Raw genomic sequence first — 27,874 nt, forward strand, 5'->3', positions numbered from 1 at the left:
AAACAACACTTAAAAATTCTTTTAAATTATTACCTTTAAAAATTTATATTTGCCTATCTTTATACTTTTTTGTCCTGCCTGCACGTAAAGTGTGTTATTTCGTGCACATGAGGCGGCGGGCGCAAAGTAAGTGATTCCCGCCCAGAGGTATGGAGAGCGGGCGCAAAATACATTCCTGCCCGCAGCCATTACAGAAGCGGGCGTAAAATATTTTTTCGCTCATTTGTGCATCCAGTGACCTTAACTTTTGGAAAATGGCATAACATGTCATTTTTAACAATATGGAACAAAGAAACAATTCATTCAAATGTGTGTGCACTTAATAACACACTTTCCATGCAGCAGAACAAAAAATGTTGTTCGCAGCACGGGCGCAAAAGGTGATAGAGTCTCAGGCGAGATTATGGGGAAACCTCGGCGACTCTATACCCTTCGGGTCCCATTGGTTTCCCTAATCTCGCCTTCGCCACAATCACCTATTTTGCGCCCTTAATACGAAAATAACTATTTTAAACAGCTGGTGCTTATAGCGTTTTCATGAAAAATACTAATCGATTCACAAATTAGTACATTAACCTTTTTTCATAAAAACACAATAATTTCTATATTTTGACAATAAAACAATTGATTTAAAGTCATATTTGCTTTAAAAATCAATATATCTTCTTATAGTAAAAAAATATTTTTATAAAAAAAAACATAAAAGGCATTTTTTATTCACTTTTAAGTGTAGTAGAAATTTAAGTAGTCCACAAATAGGGACATTTACCTTATATATTTTTACAATTGTCAGTATTTTTAATAGTTATTAGGCTGCGTCTACAACAGAAAAAATAATGTGTAGAAAATTGTGTTATGTATAGTGTAATCGACCCTGACAGTTGGCAGTGCTAAAAACAATACACATTACACTACAAATTACACATTTTTCTACACATTATTTTTTTCTATTGTAGACGCAGCCTTAAGGAACTTTTATCGGTTAAACACATTATTAATCACGTGTAATTAAATGTGAAGCATGTTAATAAACATTGTCATTGTGAAACATTTTGATTGTCTTGCAGGTCAATTGAGGAGCTGGGTTCTAGAATCAAGCTCCTCAATTGCATAGGTATTACATATTTCGTATAAATCAAAAAATTCTTTTTTAAGTGCAATCTGCAAAAAAATTTGAGTTACATTTTCCTTGTATTTAAATCGAAAAAAACACACAGTTTAGTTTTACTTGACAAGGTTATTACAAACTTATTACATTTCTAAGCTAAAAGTAGAAATGCTGAAAATACATAATATATACTTACGTCATATTATCCGCATAATTTCGTTAAGACTAGAAAATATAGTAACAGTTTAAACTCTACTTGAATCAATTGTAATTAGGGTAGATCGATAGCTTTTAACCACTAGAAGTTAGTTTTAACCAATTTACATAATCATTAAAATTATTATATTTAAGTTTATCTAATTATACGTATTATTATGTATTAATATCTTATGAGATGTTAATAATCACAATAATATATGACGCAAAGAAAATATAAAACACTGACCTAGACATCTGCGCTGGTCAGAAATATAGGTGACAAATCACAAATAACATTTTTTTTCTTTTTAAATTAATAAATTATTACCTCTACAGCATCTAAATCCACACAGCACCGAAACTTTCCTAAAAATTCATTAAAGTTTTACTTGCGAATTTCGAATTAGTTACTTGCAAAGTTTAGTGAAAATTTTGTAAAGATTTAAATGTCCCACTTCAATAAATGTTTAGCGTGAAACTTTCCTGAAAAATGTATGCTACATTTTCGCTTATAAGAGAGAAGTCGAAAATTTAATTTAAATGTTCAGAAAAGTTAAGCTAAATTTTTAGGAAAATTTGACGATAAACATTTATATTGAAGTGGGACATTTAAATCATTACACAATTTTCACTAAACTTTACAAGTAAATTTTTCCAAGTTTGCAAGTAAATCTTTAATAAATTTTTAGGACAGTTTCAATATTGTGAAACTTGCGGCAATATTGTCAATGTTGCTGCAAGTTTAGATGTTGTGGTGGGGGTATATATGTATGTTAATAAATTTAAAAGAAGAAACAAAATTGTTCATAAATGTATATTTACTATTTTGTATACCTAATTATTAATAAAATTAACTAAATATTAAAAAAGAAATTGAATCAAGTTGACGATTAAAAAATAATTTAATAAAGTTTTGTACTGTTGAAAGATTCTATAGGAGCAATAAATGAAGGGATAAGATTTGCTTTCTTCAGATTTTCTAAAGATGAAAAATTTGAACAGTTCTCAATAAAACTAAATTATATTTTATTAAAGTAATGTCAAAGGTATAAATTTTCACTAAAATAAATTGTATAAAAATCTTGAGTAACATAAGTGCTTTATGAATTAAATAATTCTCAATATTTAGGAAAGCATATTTTCCTACTACTAATAAACTTTATAAGTACAAATAAAAAGCTTTATTAAAAATCTCTTTTAAAACCATTGACAACGTAGACAAATATTGTATCTAAATCACAGTTTGTGCTAATAATTGTTCCTTACATTTGTTATGAATATAATAAAAGTCTAATAACAATACGTGTATATTGTTAAGTTATGATATTATTTATATGTAGCAATAATGTAGTCAAATTTGGTTTCCACAGAGGAACAAACGCATCAATACATAATGAAAATGTGTTATACATATAAAATAAACTAAAGTTATTTACTTAAAAGAAAATTTAAATTAATAAATATTAAAGTAAATATAATAATTTCACTTCATTAGAAAGTTATCATAGATTATATATTCGTTGCATTGGTTCAATCAATAAAATACATAATTTTTTACTAACAATACAATAATTTGATATAGAGATTTACGATAAGAGAAACGAAAAATAAGGAAAACGATAATAATAAAATTGTAAATACAATGTATGCTTCTATGAAACACGTTTAATTATAATTAACAGTGAATTGTATTCTAAAAGACTTTGATATTGCATTTCTGTTAATAAAGATTTTTAATTGTTATTATCAAAGTAGGAGTAACAGTTTTTTAACCCAAAGAGTTGCTGCTCTTTCTAAAAAGGAGTATTATTAAATAATTTATTATTAAAATAACTCAATATCAATTAATTAATCAATTAATTAAAAGAGGAGGCAAATTGATATAGAATAAGCTCTTTTAAAGTCATTTAAAATAAGATTTGAGCGAATGTTTCAGATAGTGATGCACGTCGAGTGAGTCTCGCTCAAAAAATATGAAAAAACTGAAAATCTCGGGAAGAACACAATGTAAAAAATGAGTGAAATGTTTTTACATTTATTATTTATGAAACAGGAGATTCTCGACGCATTTCACTTGCTACAGATAAAAAAATAAAAAAGTAAAAAAGGAGTACCATATTTTTAAGGCGTAGAACACATTGTGTATCTTTCAATAATTTTTTACACCGCTCATCACTCAGATAAATCAATTGCAAGTTGGATTACAACTGGCTGCAATGGTAGTAACAAGTTGTGGTTGTGTCCTTCCCGTTGACAAATCGGCAGAAGAATTATTGTTGCTACTGTTATTGTTATTACTACAACTACTACTATTACTATTACTATTGTTATTGCTATTGCTAGTTGTACTAGTGCTTGCATTATTGTTGTTGGCGTTGGCAACATTTGGCTTTTGTGCTACATGTGTCTGGTAATGTTTGGCTAAATGAGCTTTCTGTCGGAAGCTCTTTCCACATAGTGAACAAGCAAAAGGCTTCTCTCCAGTGTGTGTCCTAATGTGCACGTTTACACTATATTTATCCTTAAAACCTTTACTGCAAATACTGCAGTAATGAAGAGATCTTTCTTTCCTTTGAACACTACTAGGAGAACCACTGGGCTGTCCAGATTGTTGTTGATTAGAGTTATTGTTACTATTACCACTACTACTATTAATGCTATTATTGCTACTTAGAAGAGAGGAAGACGATGACGCATTAGCCGCTCCAGTATTGGAATTGTTTGTGCTATTGTTCTTGCGTCTGCAGTATTTCTTGCCGGACTTTGTAGTCGAGCTGGTACTCCCACTAGTAGTCACCCTTGCATTCGTTATCTGGTTAGATGTTACTTGCTGCTGGATTGATTCCGAAATGTCTGATCGGGTGCTGACGGCTTGTTGTAGAATCTCTTGTTGAGCAGCGAGGCTGCTTGCTGTCACCACTGTTACAGTTCCAACTTGGCTCAAATCAGCTGGCAAAGTGATAGTTCCGAGACTACCACTGCTTGGATCCAAGGTGTACATAACTGTTGTGGCAGCAACGTTGCAAACAGGTTCCAAACTGCAGTAGGACTCAACCACTTCGTTCGCAATATTCTTCAGCTTTTCATATTCTCCTGGCCGATATGTAGGTGTGTCTAAGTGAGATAATATTAGATCTTCATCGGTGTTTATTACTTCCTCTTCCAAATGATCTTGCTGCTGATGTTGATGGAGATGTTGATCGGCAATAAGTTGCAATGTACTGCCAGTGGAGGAAGCTGTTAAGGATATAGTAGAATTAGCTTGAGATGTTGAGGATGAGGACACCAAAACAGGAGCAGAAGAACATGTTGTGTATAACTTTCCTTGAAGAGCGCTTCTAAGTAAACTCTCTGCAGAATCTGAAACAACAGCAGAGACTGTTGCTGTTGCAACTGTCGATTCATTTAAGTGGTTTTGATCAGATAGCTTCCAGTCATTATTGTTGTCACCTAAAGGGTTCGGTTGCAATCTCGGTAATTCTTTGCTGTCGACAAAATTCCCATCGTCCGTGGAGTAATGAGTGCTTGGATGATTTGACGTGTGAAAGGAGTTTCCAGAAGAATCTATTCCAATTCTTTCATGGTCTTGTTGTTCCGTTGTTGCAGGCTCTAAGCTAAGAATCGCGTCCAGGTCAAGATTGGGTCTCAGAGACCACGTGTCGGAAACTGTCGGAACTGGACTCTTGCAGCAGTCCAACGCATCCATCGAATCAGTTTCATTGTTGAGTACAGTCAAAGTATAAATGGCGCCATCTGTATTCTGTCTACCATTGTCACTACAAGCAGTTGATACAGAATCATTAACTTGTTGATGTAAATCAATAGAAGCATCGGCAGACTGACCTACAAGTGAATGATGGCAATCCGTATGGTGCGTAGACCAACAGTATTTATTTAAATCTTCAAGAAGAATATTACATGCTGAGTCTTTATTATCTCCAACAGCGCTCCAATAATCACAGTCAGAATGTTCCATTGAAATATGATCATTATTATCGCAATTATTATTTCTAGAATGCTGACTCAAAGAACTGGTAATTGTAGAAACCGGTGGTAATGCAGTCAGAGTATTGTTATTTGTTTCTTTAATGAAAGGCAATACGCGTTCGGTATCTTCCATACCTAACTGTCGATTATGTAAAAAATCCAAGGCCCTACAGTTTTGTGTTTGACGCAAAATACTCTCTTCATTAGTTTCAATTGAAGTACAATGAGGGGGTACTGACTGAGTTCCTTGAGCTGATGACAAAGATTGTGGTGAAACAACAAAATCAAAGAAATCTGTTTTTTCCATATCTTCAGTAACTACAACCCCGCTGCCACCACCACCGGGAGTAAAAGCTTCAGTTAAATCCATCTTGAGCCCAAAACTATTCCCTTTCTTTTATGGTAGTTCTTTTCTAATGCGGATTCCTTTGCTGACTAGACAATGTAAATAGATTATAGCTTAACATCAGTTTTCGGTTCTTAAAAAACTCCAACGAACCTGCAAACAAAAAAGTTTTTTTTTATCATTTACTGCAAGACATTTATAGGACTGTAGGTAAAAAAGAGGTTAAAATTAAAATAGAGATTAATTGATAATCAATAAAATTTAAATTTAAATTTATTAGTTATGAAAAATAAAATATTTTGTTTGAAAACCAGTAAACTTATTACTGACTCATACAGTCAAATCTGCTTTATCTATAACATGTAATAGTACTGTAACATTACTATAATATTACGTGCTACTAGTATTACTGGTATAGTAATATTAAAATATCCGTCTGATGGTCATATTATTACACGATTTATAAAAAAAATTTCAATAAAGTGTAAATTTATTGATTAAACAAAAAAAACTTCTCTTCTTCAATCATTAGATGTACATATTTTATTTACTTTTGTACAACACTAATATTGTTGCAATATTAAAGTAATGTTACCAGGGCTACGATTTTGTAATTTGACTTTGATTTTCAGTGCGACTTTGACTTTCGCATTAACTTTTTTTAGAAACTTTAACATTGATTTGGACTTTGATTTAGACATTGAATTTTGAAAATCATTTTCATTTGGACTTTAACTTAGATTTTGACTCTGATGTTGATTTTGAATTTGAAGTGAAAATAAAACTTAAAGTAAAAGTCAAAGTCAAAGTGAAAATGAAACTCAAAATAAAAGTCAAAGTCAAAGTGAAAATAAATCTCAACGTCCAAGTGGAAATGAAAGTCAATGTCGAAATCTAAGTCAAATTACAAAATCGCACCCCAGGTAATATTACCATTACATTATAACATGAGTGTAATATATTACGTGCTTTTTGGGCAATGTTTTATTGTTTGCATTTGACTTATAGTAAAAGAAATGAAATGGTTAAGAATTTTTAATTTTACATATTTTATGTAAAAATTCTATTGATGTCATAATGCATTGTTATATGTTTAAAAAATGTATTATTGTTATTTATTAATTTTTTTATTACACCAGCAGAAATAGGGTTTTTTATAATTTTACAGTTTATCCACATTTTTCACTAATTCAAATTTAGAGAATAAAGTAAATTTTGAGACAATTTATTTAAACCTACGACAAAAATGAATTAAAAATTATCTGGTTTTGAATAAATGAATAAGTTATAAATACCACTAGAGAGAGCGAGAAGAAAAGAAACACGCTTATAATTTTAAAGGAAAACTCGGATTGACCTTCGCGCTACCAAAGATTTTTGTATACGCGGACTACCGGCTGGCCACCCGGTGTGTCCCAACGCTATTTTACTTTTATGTTCCCAAAACGATTAAAATTCATCAAACTTTTTGTATATAATTATGTGTTAATACAAATACTGTATTTTAATAATGTTTTATGAATATTGCAACATTTACTGAAACGAGTCATAAGTATTATTAAAAAATTATTTCAACAAATTATTCTTGTTATTTAACAACTTTTTCCAGAATGCACCTAGAAAGTTGCAGTTTTTTCCTAATTTTGCAATTTACTAAATCTTATATGATTACAGATAAAGAATAAAAATTGAATTATTATTTAAATAATTTCTAAACAAATTATTGTTGTTATTTACCAACTTTTCCCAGAATGCACCTAGAAAGTTGCAAGTTTTTTTCTAATTTTGCAATTTACTAAATTCTATATTATTACAGGTAAAGAATAAAATAAAATTATAATTTAAACAATTTATAAACAAATTAATAATTTGTTTATAAATTGCAATTTGCAGTCATATAGAGTTTAGTAAATTCCAAAATTAGGAAAAAACTGCAACTTTTTCTAGGTGTATTCTGGAAAAAGTTGGTAAATAACAACAATAATTTGTTTAAAAATTGTTTAAACAATAGTTCAATTTTTATTCTTTATCTGTAATTATATAAGATTTAGTAAATTGCAAAATTAGGAAAAAACTGCAACTTTCTAGGTGCATTCTGGAAAAAGTTGGTAAATACAGTAGAACCCCGGTTATCCGAGCTCGCTTTATCCGAAGTCTCGATTATCCGAGCTGGCGTCAGAAGAGGAAATACCCAATTATCCGAGTATTTCGACTGGCCTAGTTCGACTTATCCGAGTCGCGACATTAAAAAAAATTGGATAAGTGCGAGTTGAACTCGCACTACAATGGCGGGGTCCGTACACAAATATTTAAACAATACTTGCAACATTTATCGGTAATTGGTAGAATTAAAATAAACAATTAAAAAAATATATTAAAATTGTTTGATAAAAAAAAATAACTAAAAGAAATTAAAGTATTGTATAACTAATATTGTAAACAATAATACACGGAGAGACCCACATCTGTAAAAATTACTAAAAATGGTTGCAATGACCGGAAATAAGGGGACTTTTATCATAATGTACTACAGAAATAGATAAATTTACAAAAGAAATAGATACATTTGCTACATTGAAATAGCAAGTTTTAATATTTTGTGTAAGAGTTGTAAATGTAGCAAAAATTGATTATAGTTTTCTCTAATTTAATTAGACAAAATCTGACAAATGAAAACATAGCGAGTGCAGTCATATGGCGCCTGCATTTCTATTGGTTGCTAACTTCGTCAATCTCCGTAAATGAGCCGATGCCATCCGATCATTGACAGTGACTATGTTTCGCGTATGTAAAATAAATTTGGATATTATCTACAATAATTAAATATAAAGTGAAACGTAGGTCGTTCGTTATCTCGGAAATTGACCATTATAAATTAATAAATTTTGCATTTATTCCTGTCCCAAGAACTATGTCTTATAATAAGTTGTTAAAAGTAAACTGCTTTCTCGTAAGTGCTGTAAATTTTCATCATTCAATATATAAGGAAACAAAGATGTATACTTTCAGTGAAATTCGTTGTTGTGCGTGCAGTTGTGTATTAGTGTATTAATTAACCGCGTCTGTACATATAAGTGAAATAAACACGTGTGTGTCTTCAAATATTTATCCAACAAATATATAAGTGTGTAAGTGTGTGTGTGTCTGTGTATGTAAATATCCTTCCAGTTTACCTCCATTAGTCAAGAATTGATGGGAAACCGGCGATAAAAGTCCGTATTTTTTGTTTCACTCTTTCTTTCTGCATTTACAAACGACTATAGTAATTTTATGTACACAATACTTCTGAGTTTACTACAGTTGTTTGGAACTATTGGACGAAATAGTAAGAAACTTTGCTAATTTGGTGAACATTTGTCGGATTAGTGACTTAGTGAAGAAAATAGTAAAAAATACAAAAAGTCCCCTTATTTCCGGTGGTTGCAATGTGAAAATAGTAAATTCTAGTGTGATTTTATACAAAAATTATTAATAATCTCGGTCTCTCCGTGTAAGTCGAAAAACTAATTTTGAAAATTTTGTTCCTATACTTATTATTGTTTACAATTGTTTTAATAGTTGAATTAGTTTTCTTACAAAAAGTTAGAATTTAATTAAATATGCAACTCTACTTAAAAAAATGCATTGGATTTCGTGTAAATGAAACGCATAGATTATTTTACGGATTCTATAAGTATTTATTCAATGTATAGTTTATTACAAAGACGAAGAGCAACTGATTAACCTGGATCTAAGATCGGTTTTCTATCCTGAGATTGTAGTTTAAAAGTGGGGATACAGTGCAAACAAGAGGGGATATAGCTAAATTCGTACACGGAAAAAAAGTACAACTGAAATGGAGAAATTTTTCGCCATAACAGCTAAACATTTCGTCAAAAACGAGCGAGCGATATTGGCATTATCGCTAGAATAGCGATATTGAATTTTACTTGAAAGACAATCTAACCCTACAATGACAGATATAATTAAAATTCTGTGAAAATTAAAATTAAATGCGGATTTTTAATTTTTTTCAATCGTATGTTTCAAATTACAACCATATGAAAGTAAATTATTGAACTTAATACTGTTTTAAAACTAAAAAAACACAAAACTGATATTTATGCTGTCAAACAAGATTTCCATATACTTCCCATATGGCTGACGAATTGCACTCAACCAAAGCTCACTATCACTGAATTGGTTAAACTTTCGGCTAATGTTGTTAAGCTTAATTCCCAACGTTGGTTATGTTGTTCTTTATTTTAATTATATTCCCAATATTGCTCGTTCGCGTCATGAAATTTTTTTCCGTGTACAGTTTCAGGTAAAGGGTCCTGGGCCCTAATTACAAACAGATGAGAAGTCCGTTAAGTGCAATAAAGTTCAGAGTACAATGTCTATTGTCAAAATAGTTTCCAAATCTAAACTCATCTGGCTCTTAATCCCAAAAATAACTTTAAAAACACGTTCAATTTTATTACTTAATCTGTGAGTTTAAGTTATAAAAAAAGGTACTAGACCTAAGTACAGTAGTTGTAAAGTCATAAATATTTTTGACAAATTTTTACTGAAAATATCTATCTTAAATTTATTCATTATTTTGAATATTGTAAAATTTTGTGTACAACACAACATACTCCCCCCGTTGAGAACGGAGTGATCAACTAGAAATTACATAAATTTGTTGATGGGCAAGGGTGATAATCCCTTTACATTTCGTTTTAATTCGCCATTGGCAGTTTTTACTACCACTGTCCGGAGAATGCCATCATCTCCAGGATGCATTTTTATTACTCAACCCAATCTCCATTGCATTATTGGTGGTAAATTATCTTCCTTGATACTTACAAGTGTCCCTTCCTGGATCGAATGTTGACCTTTAGTCCATTTTGAGCGAATATTCAATTCGTTTAAATATTCGTTGGACCACCTGGCCCAAAAGTGTTGGCGAATCTTCTCCAGATGTTGCCAATTGGAAAGCCGGTTTGTAGCAGTTGTTGTGACATCAAGAGAAGGAATACTTGTTAACGATTCGCCGATTAGGAAATGACCAGGTGTTAGAACAAGAAGGTCATTAGGATCATTTGAGATAGGAGTTAAAGGTCTGGAGTTCATAATGGCTTCAATTTCTATTGTAAAAGTATTAAATTCTTCAAATGTGAATAAAGAATCGGTTACTACTCTTTTAACGTGATGTTTAAATGATTTGACACTTGCTTCCCAAAGTCCTCCGAAATAGGGAGAAACAGGTGGAATAAAATGCCAACGCACACATAAATCGCTTGAAAACTTGAAACATTTTGATTGATGCTCATTAGAATTGAACAAAGCATAGATTTCTTTAAGTTGGTTGTTCGCTCCAACAAAATTAGTCCCATTATCAGAAAAAATGTTAAGAGGTTTTCCTCTGCGTGCTATAAATCTTTTTAATGCGGCCAGAAATCCTTCGGTAGTCAAATCGCTGACTACTTCCAGATGTACTGCTTTAATTACGAGGCAAACAAAGACAGTAATTCTAACCTTCGGTAAATTGCCCATTATATACTCAACCTTTGGTGGATTTGTTCGAAAACATTGTACGCATTTACGAATAACCTTTCATACCACACTTCGACTATCCACTACCCAATACTTTTGTCTCATGGAATAAAGGGTCGTTTGAATTCCTGAATGGTGATTCTTTAAATGACAAATACGAATGATAAGATCAGTTATGGCATGAGATTTAGGCAAAAGAATAGGATGTTGAACCGCATATGGCAAATCTGAATGTTTTAATCTTCCACCCACTCTCAGAATTTTTTCCTCATCTAAAAATGGGTTAAGTGGAAAGATTTTGCTTCCCTTGGAAAGTTCTTTTGATTGAGATAATAGTCGAATCTCATTTGCAAAAGATGATGTCTGAATTATTTTAATTATCCTTTTCTCAGCTCGATTTAATTCATCGATATCCAAAAGTTGTGTGTTTTTTCGATATTTAAATCTCAAACAATATGCTACGGCTTTCAATAATAAAGAATAACAAGAAAAGGATAATAAAAATTCAGGCATTATCTCGCTTAACAAAAGACAAACATTTTCTTTTATTTCAGGAAGTTCGTTCATTTGTTCAAATTGAGATTGTGGCCAAAATTCTTCTTTGGTTTGAAGCCAATTTGGGCCGTTAAACCAAAGATGATTTTTGAGAAAGTCGTACGGTAATTGACCTCGTGATAACGCATCGGCTGGATTTTCTTTCGAAGATACGTGTCTCCATTGTTCGGGTAACGAATAATTTTGGATTTCCGAAACACGATTCGCTACAAACGTTTTTAATAAGTGAGGAGACGTTTTAATCCAGTTAATAGTGATAGTTGAGTCAGTCCAGTAAGTAATTGAATCGAATTCTAATTTGAGGTCCTTTTTCACTTCGTCAGTGATTTTAACCAACAATTGCGCGCCGCATAACTCGAGTCGCGGCAAGGAAACAGTTTTTAACGGAGCCACTCGCGATTTTGCATACACTAATTTGACAAGAATTTTTCCATTTTCGTCAAATGATCTTAAATATACACAAGCCCCGTAACCTCTCTCACTGGAGTCGCTGAATCCGTGTAATTCAATCTTAATAAAATCAGAAATTAAAATTCTTCTTTCGAACATAACCTCCTTTAATGCTGGTAACTGATTACAATACCGCGACCATAAGGTGAAAATATTAGCGGGTACTAATTCACCCCAGTCTAATTTTAATTTCCAAAATTCTTGCATTATTTGTTTTGCGAATAAAATGACTGGACCTAAAAGACCTAATGGATCGAAAATTTTTGCTATTTCGGAAAGAATGTTCCTTTTCGTTTTTACCAAATGTGATTCGATGGGATTAACCGTATATTTAATGACATCGTTTTTCGCGTCCCACGTAATTCCCAAAGTTTTTACCGTTTGTTCTTTATCAAATTCAAAATCAACGCATTTATCGTCTTTATCTATGTCGCGAATTATTTCCTCATTATTAGAGGCCCATTGACGAAGATTAAATCCAGCACGACGCATAATCTCAATTAGTTCGTTTCGCATTTGAATCGTGTGTGAAATGGTTTCACCACCAGTTAAAACATTATCGACATAAAAGTGATTTTTTAAAATTTCACGTGCTAAAGGAAATTCATCGCCTTCGTCTTCGGCAAGTTGATAAAGACATCGGATTGCTAGAAAAGGGGCCGGAGACAAACCGAATGTGACCATGTTTAACGTGTACGTTTAAACAGCATCACCTTCTTTCCATAGAATTTTTTGAAATTTTCGGTCTTTTTCGCGAACAAAAATCCGTCGATACATTTTTTCTATATCTGTTATAATGACAGGATCCTTTTAAAATTTATAAAGAAGAGCTTTTAATCGTTTTAAAGCTCTTGAATACGAATTTCCGAGTTCCGGAAGTTTGGAATTAAACAATAGCGCGACCTAATATTGACCGTTTTCAACGCGTTTTACCGTTTTGCGAAAGAATTCTTCACATTCAACTTCTTCCTTCGACGAAGTTACATTTTTATTTCCTTCCTCGATTTCCCAAAAACGAGTTAACGTGTCGAGCAAGTTAATTAAGTTACATTTTGCTGAATTTACTTGCTTTGAATAATTAAAGTTTCCTCCAATTATCCATCCTAATCGCGTTTTTTGCAAAAAAATGTCTTCGTGATTTTTTGATAAATTAATTTGCCCTATGCATAACAGAGACAATGTCGGTCCAGAACCAATCAACACATTAATTGGAGCAGGAATATGAACTTCTGGATCGGCAAGAGGTAAATTTGAAGGCAATCTCAAACTTTCGCGATGTATTGGTTCGCTCGGGATACAATTTGATATAGAAGGAATTGTTAAGAAGTCAAGGGTTTTTTCAAAATCAGTGTATGTTGAACGAAAGGTTATCGTGACTACGTGTTTTGTCACCGTTGTCATATCATTTATAGAGCTCCTACTGGAACCGAGCATTTTCTTTTTATTAAACCCAATTTGTTTGCTAAATTTTCAGTGACAAAATTAGCAGTTGAACACGTATCTAGTAATGCGCGACATTTAAAAAATTCATTATTTCGATTTGCAACGCGTAGGCACACACTAGTCATTAATTGATTGTTGGGCTCTCGAATATTTACTGAAAATGCGTAGGGCTTTGATACAACAGAAGAATCTAGTCTTTTAAATGATCGCGGATGTTAACGTTAACAGGAGTAGAACTTATTTTTAGTTGTTCTGCAAGTGTCAAAAGATCTAAATATGTTTCTTCGATTTCATAACGATCTACTGAATGATCAACTTCTTCATCAAGAAGTTCTAGTTGATCAGCAATATCGTCAAAATTGTGAAAATTAGCTTTAAATTTATATAACCGAACATTTAATTTTATTATATTTGGCGCGGTCGTTTGATATTCTTCAAGAAATTGTTTAAATTTTGTTGCTTGTGCCTTTAAAGTTGTGAACTTTTGTTTATTTTGTCTTATTTGAATCTCTGCCATTTTTTAGGAAGGAAATATTAAAGGATTCGCGAATCCATAAATGAGCGTTACCTTGTAGATGTTCTGCTAGATCCCTTTGCTGCTTCTCGATCCAAATTGCCTCTGTAGTTATTGGAACAGGATTTTGGTCGTTGTTGTAAAATCCAGTATGTTGTTTAAAATTTCACAAACAGTACACGGATTTAATAACTTTCGTATAAACGTCCAATTTCAATTGTCCAATAGTTTTTAATTATTGTTATTTTTATGACACTCTCACTTTACACTTTGTTCATAATGTCACTTGAACGATTTTTAAGAGGTCATAGAGTTGCTTTACGTTTATTAAAAGTGATATAAATAAATTGTACGATTTATTTAACACAAATGCACTTAATGTTTACGCATAGACTGTAAATTACTTAAAATATTCACAGTTAAAACATATTATTTAATCACTTATTTCTTCACCTTTACTCTTCTTTATAGAATCCGGCTCGAAGGACCATGTTTTAAGTAGAGTTGCATAGTTAATTAAATTCTAACTTTTTGTTAGAAAACTAATTCAACTATTAAAACAACAATATTAGATATACATTAGTTTAATTTCATTTAGTTATTTTTTTTATCAAATAATTTTAATATATTTTTTTAATTGTTTATTTTAATTCTACCAATTACCGATAAATGTTGCAAGTATTGTTTTAATATTTGTGTACGGAACCCGCCATTGCAGTGCGAGTTCAACTCGCACTTGTCCAATTTTTTTTTTAATTTTATTTTTAAATTTTTTAAAAAATCTAAAAAAAATTAAAAACATTTTTTTTAATATATTTTTTGTGATCAGACTGTAAAAATATACTAATAAACCCATTTTTAGTTAATTAGATCAAAGAATGTGGAAATTAGAAGAAAAAAAAATTTTCAAAAAATTTTTTAGTTTTTCCTTGACAACGCTATGGCTATTATTACATAGCAAGTTCTCTATATTTTTCCTGTAATATTCGCGTTAAAATACACCAGTATGCCAAATTTTAGCCCCCATGTTGAATAGCTTAGAAGTTAGGGGGGGGGGTGGTCACTTTTTATGCATTTTTGGCCAAAAATCTTGTTATTTCCTCGACAATGACAACGCTATGGCCATCACCTCCAATCAGATTCTCTATATTTTTCCTGGAATCTACGTGTGAAAATACGTATCTGTACCAAATTTGAGCTCTCTAGGTCAAATAGTTTAGCCACTAGGGGGGGGGATACGATTTGGCTACGGACACAAGAGTCTCACCAATAAGGCTATTCAAGTTGGGTGGGGGAAAATTCAAAATGGATGCTAACTGGTGCACAAACATTGTATAGACAGTGTATGGGATAGAGTCTAATTTTTTAAATATCTCGCTTAAACGAAATTTTTAACCATAAGTTTATTAGGATTTTATGTTTCATTTTTAAAGAACATTTTTTTGCAATAATAAAAATCGATTTTATTTTTTTATTGATTTTATTATTGCAAAAAATAGTTATTTAAAAATGAAACATAAAATCCTAATAAACTTATGGTTAAAAATTTCGTTTAAGCGAGATATTTAAAAAATTAGACTCTATCCCATACACTTTCTATACAATGTTTGTGCACCATTTAGCATCCATCTTGAATTTTACCCCACCCAACTTGAATAGCCTTATAGGGTTCCGCAGATACACCGTAGGTGTACGGAACCCTAAAAAGTAGAATAATTTTGAAAAATTCTTGTTTTTTAATAAATTGATAAAGTTATTATGGAATATGAATATAAAAGTCCCTTTCTCGTTTATCGTAGAGACTTTTTGAAAAATAAAATGTTAAATTACATATACTAAAATAAAAGTCCGTTTTATCCGAGTTTTCGCTTTAACCGAGGTAGGTCCGGTCCACATTAGCTCGGATAATCGGGGTTCTACTGTAACAACAATAATTTGTTTAAACAAATAAAAAATGTATTGTAACATCAAAATATATTGTATTTATTGATATAAAACAATTTTACTGTATAAGTTTAATGATTTTATTTTTATTTTTTTTGCAATATACAAAAAAAACACCCAGTCAATTTTCAGTATTCTCGTGCATACTTTTTCAATTGTTATAAATAAACAAAAAAAAATTTATTTTTGTACTTTTCGAATATAGATAAAATTTTGTTCAGTGAGTTAAAATGTCGATTCGATTGATACAAAAGTCGAGCAAATATACAACATTATATGTATTACTTGGCCACACCGGGTGGCCAGCCGGTAGCGCGAAGGTTAAAATGATACTAATACATTATTAATTATTATCATTGTCCGTTATAATTTTTTATATTTGAAATTTATTGAAAAATTAAACTATGGAAAAATGGAGGACTCAGTCCGCTTGGGATCGAAACCCAGGACCTATCAATAATAACCAGAGATCCCTGAATAGGCACATCGCACAGTGGTGCGAATTATTAGTATTTAGGGGTTTTAGAAGTCACTGGTTACGAATATAAAGTCAATTTGTAGAAATTGAATACGGCGGATCCAATGTGGCGACAAAAAAAACCATTGAAAGCTATTTCATTATCACGAGTTTTTATATCTATCGCGGGTCTTAATAACTAAGGCTGGAGTCCCATGATAGCGTTTTGCGTTGCGTTTTGTAACTGGGCAATGAGTGTGAGAGAGATACAGATATATGTTTGCTCTATTTGCACTCATGGCCTAGTTACAAAACGCAACTCAAAACGATGCCACGGGACTTGACCCTAAGACATACTCTTTTAAACTCTTATTGTTAAAAATCTTTTATAGATTCACACATTTTTCACACATTTTTCTTAAAAAATCGAAAAAATAATGTATTTTGGGGGTAATTTATTTCCATAGAAAATATCACGGGGTAGAAATGTGAAATTTGTAGGTTTAGTATCTAGTTTTTCATAGGTAAAGAAATTTTGTATTACAGAAAATTTAGAGGAATTAAAATAATACAAATAATATTAACATCAGGTTCGTAATTATCGATCTCTAGAACCCCTAGGTTCCTAATTTTATAAAAATTTAATAATTTTTCAAAAAGTTTATCCCACAAGATAGGGGCCGTTCGCAAAGTACGTCACACTATTTTGCATAATCCCCCCCCCCTACCCACGTCACAAATTTTACATGCTTTAGCGCCATTTTTTCTACAGAACGTCACAAAAAATGAATTCCACCCCCCCCCCCCCCTCTAAGGCGCGACGTAGTTTATGGACGGCCCCATACCAAGGTGTTGTGGTAATTAGTCAGTTTTTTCAAAATGTAAGATGCCATGTTGGATCTGACATTTTGGATTTTTAAAATTTTGCCCTGCTCTTGATTATTTACAGTAACCAAAAATATTCCTAAGTACTAAATGTGACGCGACCCCAAGAAAGGTACCTAAGAAGCAAACGAATTATAGGTTGGGTTCGAGTTAGATTTATCTTGATTAAAAGTTCGTTTTTAATTATTTAAATTTGAAACCAATATTCATTAAATATTTTGAATATAATAAAGACTTGAAGACCAACAATTTTTAATTATTAATTGATTCTCTTTCTGTATTTTTACTCAAAAAATTTAAAACATAACCTCAAATTTTTTCCTTCTTAGGAACGTTTCTTCGGGTCGCGTCACAAATATTAGAAAAATGGAGCCTGCAGATTTGTGGAAACAATATTTATCTTTTAAGCCGTACCAGTCAAGAAGTTAAAAATTTTTGATGACATAAAAATTTTGACTTTTGTCCAGCTAGAATCGCAATTTGTTAAATTTGTACCACTGTACACCCAGAGGAAAAATATTATTTAAACCAAATAAAATTTATTTCAAACAAATAAAAAGTCTAGTTGGTTCTGAGACAAATATACCATTTCTCTGGGTTCTCTGGTTCTCATCTATCAATATTTTTTCAGTGTAAAGTGCAAAAAGTTTGTCCAATGTACGAAGTAGTTGAAATTTTTCAAAACCTCATACTTCATTCGTTATACAGTTTTATAAAATGTGCTTTTTGTTTTTTGTAGGTTAATCATCTGTCTTTAGATTGTATTAGAGTATAATTAAATAGTCTATAATACTTTAGATAGTTTTAATTTTTCTGTTGACATGCAAAGAAAAACAGGGTAAGGAAGAAAGTAGCACCTTGTTACTTTCTGGGCACACGATGAAGCTTGTACAGCTGGTGAAAGTCATTACGTTTGACATAGTAATTGTTAATTTTGTTTAAAATCTTTAAACTAAGTTATTTTTATGTTTTACAAGTTTAATGTAAATTTTTTTAGTTTTTTACTGTTTAGGCTAAAAATGTGTTAAAAAAAGGTTTCATTGATTTTTTTGAAACTTGTTATCCTAAGTTTTTCGGGTCCCAAGTAAAAATCTAATACTGCCATAGTACTGACCCAAGACTGGAAAAATCCTGGCTGGTAACTCTGTCAGTGCTGATTTTATATTGGCAGTCAGTACTGGGTCAGTATCTTTATAAGCTAATATTATAGCCTGTTATTTGATTATTATTAAAGCATGGGGAGTAATTTATTGAATATTAATAATTATTGTCAGATTAATTTTACGAGGCCTTTAAGGTATATTACATCCTCTAAACGCTTTTCTATAGAATTTTTTAAAAATTTGCCCATACGTTCTTATTATCATTCTTGAAATATTTGTAAAATTTTCACCGCACGGAACCAGAGATAATCGCTATCAAAGTTGCGTTTTTTGCAAGTAAAACGTAAGTAATTTATAAAATATAAATAAATATAAAATAAAATTTATAAAATTTATAGTTTACCGTCTTGTTTTTTTACAATTATGAACTAAAGCTTCTATTTTATGACGTTATTTGTATTATGTAGCACCCCCACCTCTGTGATTTGGCATATGTACGACATAAGTATGTATTTGTGGTAGTAAGTACAGGTTGAGCTAAAAGTATAAGAACTTGAGGGGGAAAGTATAGTGCGTTCAATAGCATTACGAGGCAACAAACTTTTGACTCCGATTACAGGGGATGTGATACCTTAAACGGATTTAAACAGGTGTTATTTTAAAAAACTGTATTTTATAAGGACAACATGTTTCGACAGAATATGTTGTCCTCTTCAGGCCATTTGGCTTTTAATTTTAATTTTTACTATGATAATGATAATAAAAATGACAACATTTTTCCTTCAGAATCGGAACTAGAAATTTCATAAAAATTTTTTTTTTAAAATTAAAAACTTACCTAAATAAGAGGAAATGTTGTATATATTTAAAAATTACATAATTATTTATTTATTAAAGTTTAAAAAATCGCACATGGTACTGTGGTCATGCTATTGAGGTTATGTTAATTATTTAGCGGGAAATTTCTCATAAAATTTCAATGAAATTGAAAATGAGATTGAATTGAATTGAAAATGAAATTAAGCTTACTTTTTGGCGGAAAATTTGAATTTAAATTAAAAGTTTGAAATTAAAAATGAGTAAGAGTTACTCAAATTATTTATGTCAGTATTATTTTAATTTTTCTAAAGAAATTTTTTATCAAATTTCTAGTTCACCGATTCTAAAATATCATCTTCATTGCAGGAAAATGTTGTCGTTTTTATTATCATTGTCAAAGTTAAAATTAAAATTGGACCTGAAGAGGACAATATATATTCTGTCGAAACATGTTGTCCTTAAAAATTAATCATTATTATTAATATTTCTGTAGGAAATAAACTTTTATTAGTTTCAATAAAAATGTAAATAATTATTTGATTTGCTATTATATTGAAATAAGTTTTTTAAAAAATATTTTTCTTCTTTTCTTTCATTAAGTTAAACAAACTATCTTATTTATTTAAAATAAATGAGTAAATTAAAATTTAAACTTATAATTCATCTAACACCGTTAACAATAGTACATAGAACATTTAAAAGTGAAAAATCTCGCACGCACGGGGCATCGAACCCCAGACCTCGAGGACGTAAGTCAAATACGCATACCACATAGCCACACAAGTTTGGAACTGACATCACGTCAACTTCCTTTTGAATTATGGGACCGTTATATACAGTGCTATAATAATAAATTTTATATATTTATATGCATTTAAATAAGTAATTGTATATACATTTAACAAAAAAAAATTTATTATAAATTAAAAATATATAATAATAAAAATTTTTAAATAATTAGTTAATAATAATTTATTATTGTATTATTATGATATACATATTAATTAATAATAAATTAATTAAATGTTTGATGTTATTATTGACGAATGTTTCAAAATCTTGAAAATATATTTTAACAGTTAATAAATCAAAAGTTGTTGTTGTTATTAATAGTGGCCGGTTTAATAATGTTTATAATACCATAATAACAGATTTTGTTTTTTTAACTCCTTCGAAGTACTTATTTGTGTTTACGCTACTTTTCTGCCAGTACTAATTTTAATACTTTTTTAACTCCGATATAGTACTGATTCGGTTTTGGAGTCGTTATACTCCCAGTACCTACTGATCGGGTTTTGAAAGTCAGTTCCGATGGTCAGTACCATGCCGGTGTTTAACTCCGCACGGAAAAAAATTTTATCTGAAACAGCGATAAGTTTCTCTAACATAGCGAAAGTCTTAACTAAAACAATTAAACATTTGTCATTTTTTTAAAAATTCAAAATGACGGAAAATTTTTCAAAATTGGTCGGATTTGGTTGAAAATGGTTAATAAAATGTTTTTAATCACTTATTTTTTAAAGGTTTACTCATACGTGCGTCATACACAGAGAAAACTGGCTATAGTAATGGCGTTTGTCTGTTCATTTCTGATAACTAAACAGTTTAGTTAATTTTCGACATATTGACTGTACAATCGAATTTACTAAACAAGTAGCTTTTTTTCTTTTGTTTATGCTAAACAAATAGTAGAAAAAAATGAACGTTTTATTATGGTTGGGTACTAAATTTGATATTGTCTCTGTGTAAGTATTGTTGGTTAAGTAATAAAATCGTCAAAAAGAATTTTAAGAATTCAGGTATCATTTTACGTTGTTAGATTTTGAAAAAATTATTGAAAAAGGTTTGTTTACTAATGTCACGTCATTTAAAGCAGTTATAAATAAACGAAAAAATGTAAATAAACCTCAATTTTTTCATTAAATATGAGAAAATTAGAATAATTGTGAAAAAAAATGTTCTGAACAAATTAATTGTTCTTGTTTTGTTTTCTGAGAACGTGTTAAATGCAAGGTTTTGAACCACCCGTAGGGCAGAAAACGGGTGGTCTCAGTAAAATGAATAAATCTTGGGATTTTCTTTTCAAATTTATTCGATTATTATCTTCTGAGAAATTTAAAGCAATATACCAAAAATTTTCTGTCAGGACTTTAGTTAGATTAAATAATATTCATCAATTTTTACTTAAAAACTTAAAATTGTATAATAGTAATTAAGTAACTAAGGCATCTAAAAATTGGGTATCTTTTCTTCTCCGTGTATTGGAAAGAGTCAAAACGCATTTAGGCTCAGCGAGCTCAACCATCTGTTTTCTATATGTATTGCTCTGACAGTAAAAGCGTTTTTATTTCACTGAAATAATTAGATCATTGATAGAGCTAAGGATATTTTTCATAATAGTAAAAATACGAAAATACGATAGGCAAGTTGCAAACAGGTATGTAGGTATACTAATTTTCTTCATTTACAATTTCTATGAAGTTAAATGTATATACGAACCTATACATAACTGAGAGACATCATAAACTCCTCTTGAATCGTTGTTTTAACATGGGTAACTTTTAAAAAAAAGAGCAATTAGATTTTATACGGAGCATTTTCTGGTTGCAAATAGTTGATGCATAAAGTGCATTTAAATATGTAAACACTTAATCTCGAAAGCACAACGAAGAGTAAAGTCAATGGTGAGATTATAATTAGTGTCTACTATGAATGACACGACACTAGTATATTTAGTTCATATGTTAGGTCCTGAAATAAATCTTTTATTTCAATACTGATTGTGAGGGTAATGATAATGCTGTCAATGATAATAGCAATAAGATGATGAAGACGGCTTGCTTTCACTCGCGTCCCTCGATGCTAACAGATGTTCAGATACTCCACTTTGTCACCTTTTGTCGGTCATTGCGCGTGCCACAATTACACCACTCTCACTTGCACTTTATTATTAATATATATATATATATTGTTTTTTGCAATTCTTTAATTAAAAAACGAGCAGTGAATTTTAGCATAGAAAATGAATGTTCATTTTGTATTATATTTGTGGCGCACACACATACGGCGCGCACACCCACGCAACATATATAAATATGTATATATATTTATTTATTTATATTTCTATATACACACATTTTAATTTGTATAAAAAATATACAGAATATATAGCAGACAATATACTGATACTTTTTTACATAAATAAGGTTAAAAACGAATTGTTAATAATTTTTTGCATAATAAAAATCCAGTAATTTGAACAAAATGTCGCGCACAATACAACCATAATCCTTTAAAACATTCATGAAAAAGTTTAATTGTGCTTGAGCGAAAAGTTTGGAACTCAATGCACCTATCAAGGAATGAAAAAAGTTGAAAGAGTTTTAAAAAGTTTATATAGTTGAGAGTAGGGATGTATTCTTCAATAATTTCAGGTTAGGTGTAGGCTTGCGTTCACAACAATATTGCGGCATTTGAATAAAACTCTAAGCTTCTTGAAAACACATGATGGATTTTAACAAAATGGTAAATCCGAAACAAAACCAATAGTCACTCACGCACATAAAATTAGTCAATTGGTTTGATGATAAAATTTGAAGAAACCTCGCAGCTGGTTGAAGACAACCGATCTTTCTAGGGAGCGCGCGCGAGTGTTCTCCAGCACTATAGTAGCGTTGCAATGGTATAGTATATAGAGAGCAGCAGCAGCAGCAACAGCTATTACCTACAGTCTACCCAGAGTACGCTTTTCAAACAAGTTAAAATTATATCGACAACCGACAGCGGTAGTTTAGCGCTACGGCATGTATTTTGCCTCGGGCTACTCCGTAGCGGTACTTTCACGTCTCTCGCCCCTCGACCCGATCACAGGTCTTTCCTCATCACATGAAATACTCCCCTCCCCCACTAACACTATTTCACTCATACTAATTCCTTTTTCCTTTTTAAGTGTCTTTCTTTCTTCTTCACATCTTATATATCTACAATTTTTATAAAGATAAATGTTAAACGCACCACAGTCCCAATAGTAATAATAATCATAATAATGATAATAATAATCAACTTTAATTAATTAAATATCCTATTCGAGAACGTAAAATTGTTCATGTATTTCACAAATGAAGCATGAGAAAATTACACATTAAATTTATTTTCAAGTTTTCGCTTCAACTATACAGAGAGAAAATAATACAAGGTGATAGTTTCTGTCCGTTCATTGAAGTCTCCGTGTCAGCGTAACTCGCATATGGAAAATTATGAAAGATGCAAATCAATAAATATAGCTAAATCTACAAGTTCTTCCTCTTTCTTTTTATAAATTAATAAGAATATAATGTAGATTAATGTAGATGTAGATTAAATAAATAATAATCATAGAGGACAACATTTTATAATTATAGGATTATTTAAGATGCATGTTGCAATTAAAATCTAATATGCATAAAAAATCGGAATTAAATATTTATAAAAAAATAACATGCATCCAATAAATTTGTATGCATTATAATATTATATAGCAAACATAACTTTGGACAAGTCTGCCGTTTTCAAGCGTTATACAAGGGAACAAACCAAGTTCACTACACGGTCTCTGCTCCGTAAATACATACAACCACAACCTACTTACGTCATATCCCTGCTTTTGCCGTGTTAAGTTCTTGTCGAGTTCTTGGTACCGTTAGGATGTGACTACAACAAAAGAACTTTTAGAACAACAAAATTTAAATTATAAAACTATATAATATACAAATGTATAAATAATTTGTAACTTATTTAATTTCATTTAAAAAATCCCAAAAAGAACACAAGTATTTATATACGCGTAAATAAATGATAAAGCACCTTAAATATAATATACTCAATTACTAGAGTTCGAAATAAAAACAAATACATGACATAATGTAGGAATAATAAAATACGTGGATTATTTATAAAGAGTATAATAATAGTACAATATCGGTACTTTTATATTATATATATATATATATACACCGCATAAACTGTTGGTTGGGCTGACCCAATTTGTCTTCGGTCATTGCCTATACAAAATACTGTATAGTACCTGGTACAATCTGAAGGTATGGACATAATTAGTACAATGCCTTTACTATAAGCTGGTTATCTGCGTACATAGTATTAAAAATTAATCAATATATTTTCAATTTTTTCAACTTGAAAACAATACAGTTTGAAAAAGCACAAAATACGTTTCAAAAATGCATTCATTTTAAATAATAATTGGGGTCCGCCCCAAGGTAATATATAATTACCAGCAATGTTACAGTGACATTACTGTAATATTACGTCAATATTTCCGGTAACATCGCCAACAGGCGGACATTTTAATATTACAGTAATATTATATGTACGTGCTACTTGGGTGACCTTGAAAATATTGGATTGGTTCTAGTTTTCGAACGCCTGTAAAACAATAAAGCAACACATTAAACAAATCTACATCTGACAAAATGAAAACATAAACAGGGCTCTTTAACACCCAAAAACAAAAAAATAGATATTAATTGTCCACTTAAAATACTTGGAAATAATTTTTTGCATGTAAAAACTACACGTATTGTTTTCATGTATGTAATCTCTTGGATTGTCATGACAATTATTACTTAGAGATTTTGTAATCAGCGACACCGAAAACCCAGATTTAGAAAACATATATGTACTGAATTTTAGAAGTACATACTTACCTCATAGTGTTGCAAGATTCAAAAGAATTAAAAAAAATTTCGATGCTACTCGATACAATTGTACGTAAAGAAACACATTCAAACTATTATTTAATTAATTATTCAACCAAAATTTCTTGTTAAATATGCGCCAGAATTTTTCTACTAAAAAAATTTTAGGCTATTTTTCAAAATAGTGAATTTTCACTGATCTTACCAAAAATTTGTACTTTGTATGTTAACCAGAATTCTCAAGTCTTATTACCCATAAATTCCCATAAATTTCTATCCACGTAGCACATTATCTTGCTGCAAGCTTCCCTTGAGGATATACACGGAAAAGTGTGACTGTACGTGCTACTTGGGTTATGGTTCACAGGCTGTCCCTATCAAAAAGTTTTACTATACACGCAGAGAAATGGTTTTTGAAAACCAAGTTAAAAACGCTATTTCACATAGTAAAATATCGAATCGTTATGAGATATAATTAAAAAAACTACCAGTTCTAATATTAAGTACTATTTCATGATTAATAGTGCTATTTGTACATAGTAGAAATTACCATTTTTTAAAAATGGTATCTTGAATTATTTTACATAGTTTTTTTAACTATGACGCGTTAGATGTTTTGCAAAGTGTGTAGTTATTTCAGTTAATGCTTTAAAGTATCTTTTACTAAAGTATACAAAGTATGGAATATTATTTTAAATACATCAAATACAATTTAAGAAAAGGAGAAAATATTATTTACAATACGGCAATTATGATGCTAGTCAGTCAAAATAGTATCTTACATAACGAAAACTCTCCATTAAAAAGTGTTTTATAACATTAATGCATATTATTTTATGCCATTAGAAATAACTAAAAATGTGTATTTATAATAGCAGTAAGTTCTACTTGTTGTAGGAGTTTATACTATTTCACATAGTAAAGAAATCAAGGAGAAAAATTGCTTCTTAACGTCTGAATATAATAGCTGCAAGACCCTTGCGCTATGAGTGGACCGTACTATTTCACATAGTAAAAGATCTTTTACTATGTGAAATAGTACGGTCCACTCATAGCGCATGGGTCTAAGACCTACTAAACCAAGTTAACGCACTGATTCAATGAATAACTGAAATTCTTTTTTTACATGGTGGACATTACCATTTTACACTGTGAAATTACATGTGTTCACAACACAGTACATTTTTTTTGTAATAGAAATGGCCATCAGCATCGTTTTTAGTTCTAAAAATAGACTTTCTGTATACCAACGTGTACTGTATACATTCAGTCGTCTCTGAAAACTCTAAACTTAAAGACGTTATTCGTAAAATTATTTTAAATTAAAATTTTTATTATTTAAATTTAATAAAACATGCATAAAAAATTAAAAAGTGAAATAAATGTTTGTTTGAGTGATTAAACTTTTCGCGAAAAAATCGTTATTTTAAGTACTTTTTGATTTATACATGAACATATATATAGTATAGTGTTGAATGTTGGCGTCATGACGCCAAAAATGTCCTGAAATACTAAAGGCGCTATCGAATTTAAGGTAAATATTTAAAAATTATAGTACTATTAAATTAGTTAATATTTAATTAATTAATTAAAGTTACACAAATTAACACTGCTTTCTGAACATGTAACTTGGAACTATTAGTATGTCTGTATACAGGATATTTGAATATTCTATATATATTTTATTTAATAAATGCTGACTTTATTTAATTTTACAGACGCTCAAGATGCAGTGCTTTTACACCTTTTGTCTACCATGATCACACCAACACAGATGAAGTACGGATCAACAAACGAAAAGCGAAAAACTAACCAAGGTGCAGCAGTTTAGTTTGGAAAAAGTTTATAAATGGTACAGTTAGTCATTTGAAAACATTGAATACATTGCTAAAAAGTGAATTTAATTTTTAAGATGACGTCAGTTTTTTCGTAAAAAAATGAGCAATTTGAAATTGTGTAATTATAAGCGCAAGACTACAAATTAAAACCATTATAATTAAGTGTATTCATTATTTTAAACTTTTGCTGTGTATATATTTATTTTAGATTAATAAAAATTATTATTGATGATTTAAATTAAAAATTTTACTTTTAATTTATTAAAACTTTTGTTTCTAGCAATTTCAGTTATTCCACAAAATTACAATCCTTATTTAAAATAGTTAAAATTTCCATGAATTAGTGAAATTTGACTGAGAATCAGTGACTCTATTCTCGCGATTTGAATCAGTGAAATTTCACTGAAGATCAGTTAAAAATGATTGAAATTTCAGTCATTTTTCACTGATTGGCCAATTAAAAAATATCTGAAATTTTCAATATGTGTGACATAAATTTTCAGTAGTTTTTTAATTGTCGAATCAGTAGAAAATGACTGAAATTTCAGTTATTTTTAACGTATTTTCAGTGAAATTCGACTGAATTGTCTGAAGACAATTTTACATTATGTTCAAAGTCATTTAGCACTAGCGTCGTGCACTATTAAAATAGTGGAGTTTACCATGTGGTTCATCGCGCAGTCATTCATTTAAAATAGTGGAGATTACCATGAGGCATAGCGCGCTAGTCTTTCTCTCATAGTGGAGTTTACCATGATGCATAGCGCGCTAGCCTTTCTCTCATAGTAGGTTCAAGTATTTGGAATTGTTATATTTTCTAGGCAGAAAAGTTACCTTTACTATTTAACCAAGTTCCAAAAAATATTTACATAGTTGGAACTAATATAATTAATAATATCAAATACTTTGATACCATAGTACAAAATACTCAATAAAATATTACACTTTACGATTAACTCGATGTGTCACGAAAATACTATGTGAAATAGTTTCAGCTTCTATTTTTAATAGTAA

General features: G+C 30.4%; 3 protein-coding genes across 4 annotated transcripts; all 3 read right to left on the bottom strand.

Moving 5' to 3' along the window:
- On the bottom strand, positions 1 to 23,095 carry LOC122501576 (putative uncharacterized protein DDB_G0277255). Of its 2 annotated transcripts, none has more exons than XM_043611140.1 (2): positions 21,829 to 23,095; positions 1 to 5,792 (listed from the first exon to the last, which is right to left on the bottom strand). In XM_043611140.1, the coding sequence occupies exon 2, from the start codon at positions 5,661 to 5,663 to the stop codon at positions 3,492 to 3,494; it is 2,172 nt and encodes a 723-aa protein (XP_043467075.1). In that variant the 5' UTR covers positions 5,664 to 5,792; positions 21,829 to 23,095; the 3' UTR covers positions 1 to 3,491. The 2 variants fall into 2 exon arrangements, with proteins under 2 accessions (XP_043467075.1, XP_043467076.1); XM_043611141.1 differs by lacking the exon at positions 21,829 to 23,095 and adding an exon at positions 19,349 to 19,474.
- Positions 10,416 to 11,159, bottom strand: LOC122501681. Its single transcript, XM_043611340.1, has one exon. It carries the CDS (start codon positions 11,157 to 11,159, stop codon positions 10,416 to 10,418), a length of 744 nt encoding a protein of 247 aa, XP_043467275.1.
- Positions 11,220 to 12,848, bottom strand: LOC122501682. Its single transcript, XM_043611341.1, has one exon. It carries the CDS (start codon positions 12,846 to 12,848, stop codon positions 11,220 to 11,222), a length of 1,629 nt encoding a protein of 542 aa, XP_043467276.1.
- Positions 23,096 to 27,874: the final 4,779 nt, after the last annotated feature.

This window comes from Leptopilina heterotoma, unplaced genomic scaffold, assembly GCF_015476425.1.
Source record: "Leptopilina heterotoma isolate Lh14 unplaced genomic scaffold, ASM1547642v1 Lhet_212, whole genome shotgun sequence".
Lineage (NCBI taxonomy): Eukaryota > Metazoa > Arthropoda > Insecta > Hymenoptera > Figitidae > Leptopilina > Leptopilina heterotoma.

Bases quoted from the DNA above. Each gene is read 5' to 3' on its own strand.
- LOC122501576 (XM_043611140.1), bottom strand. From the start codon at position 5,663: ATGGATTTAACTGAAGCTTTTACTCCCGGTGGTGGTGGCAGCGGGGTT.
- LOC122501681 (XM_043611340.1), bottom strand. From the start codon at position 11,159: ATGGGCAATTTACCGAAGGTTAGAATTACTGTCTTTGTTTGCCTCGTA.
- LOC122501682 (XM_043611341.1), bottom strand. From the start codon at position 12,848: ATGGTCACATTCGGTTTGTCTCCGGCCCCTTTTCTAGCAATCCGATGT.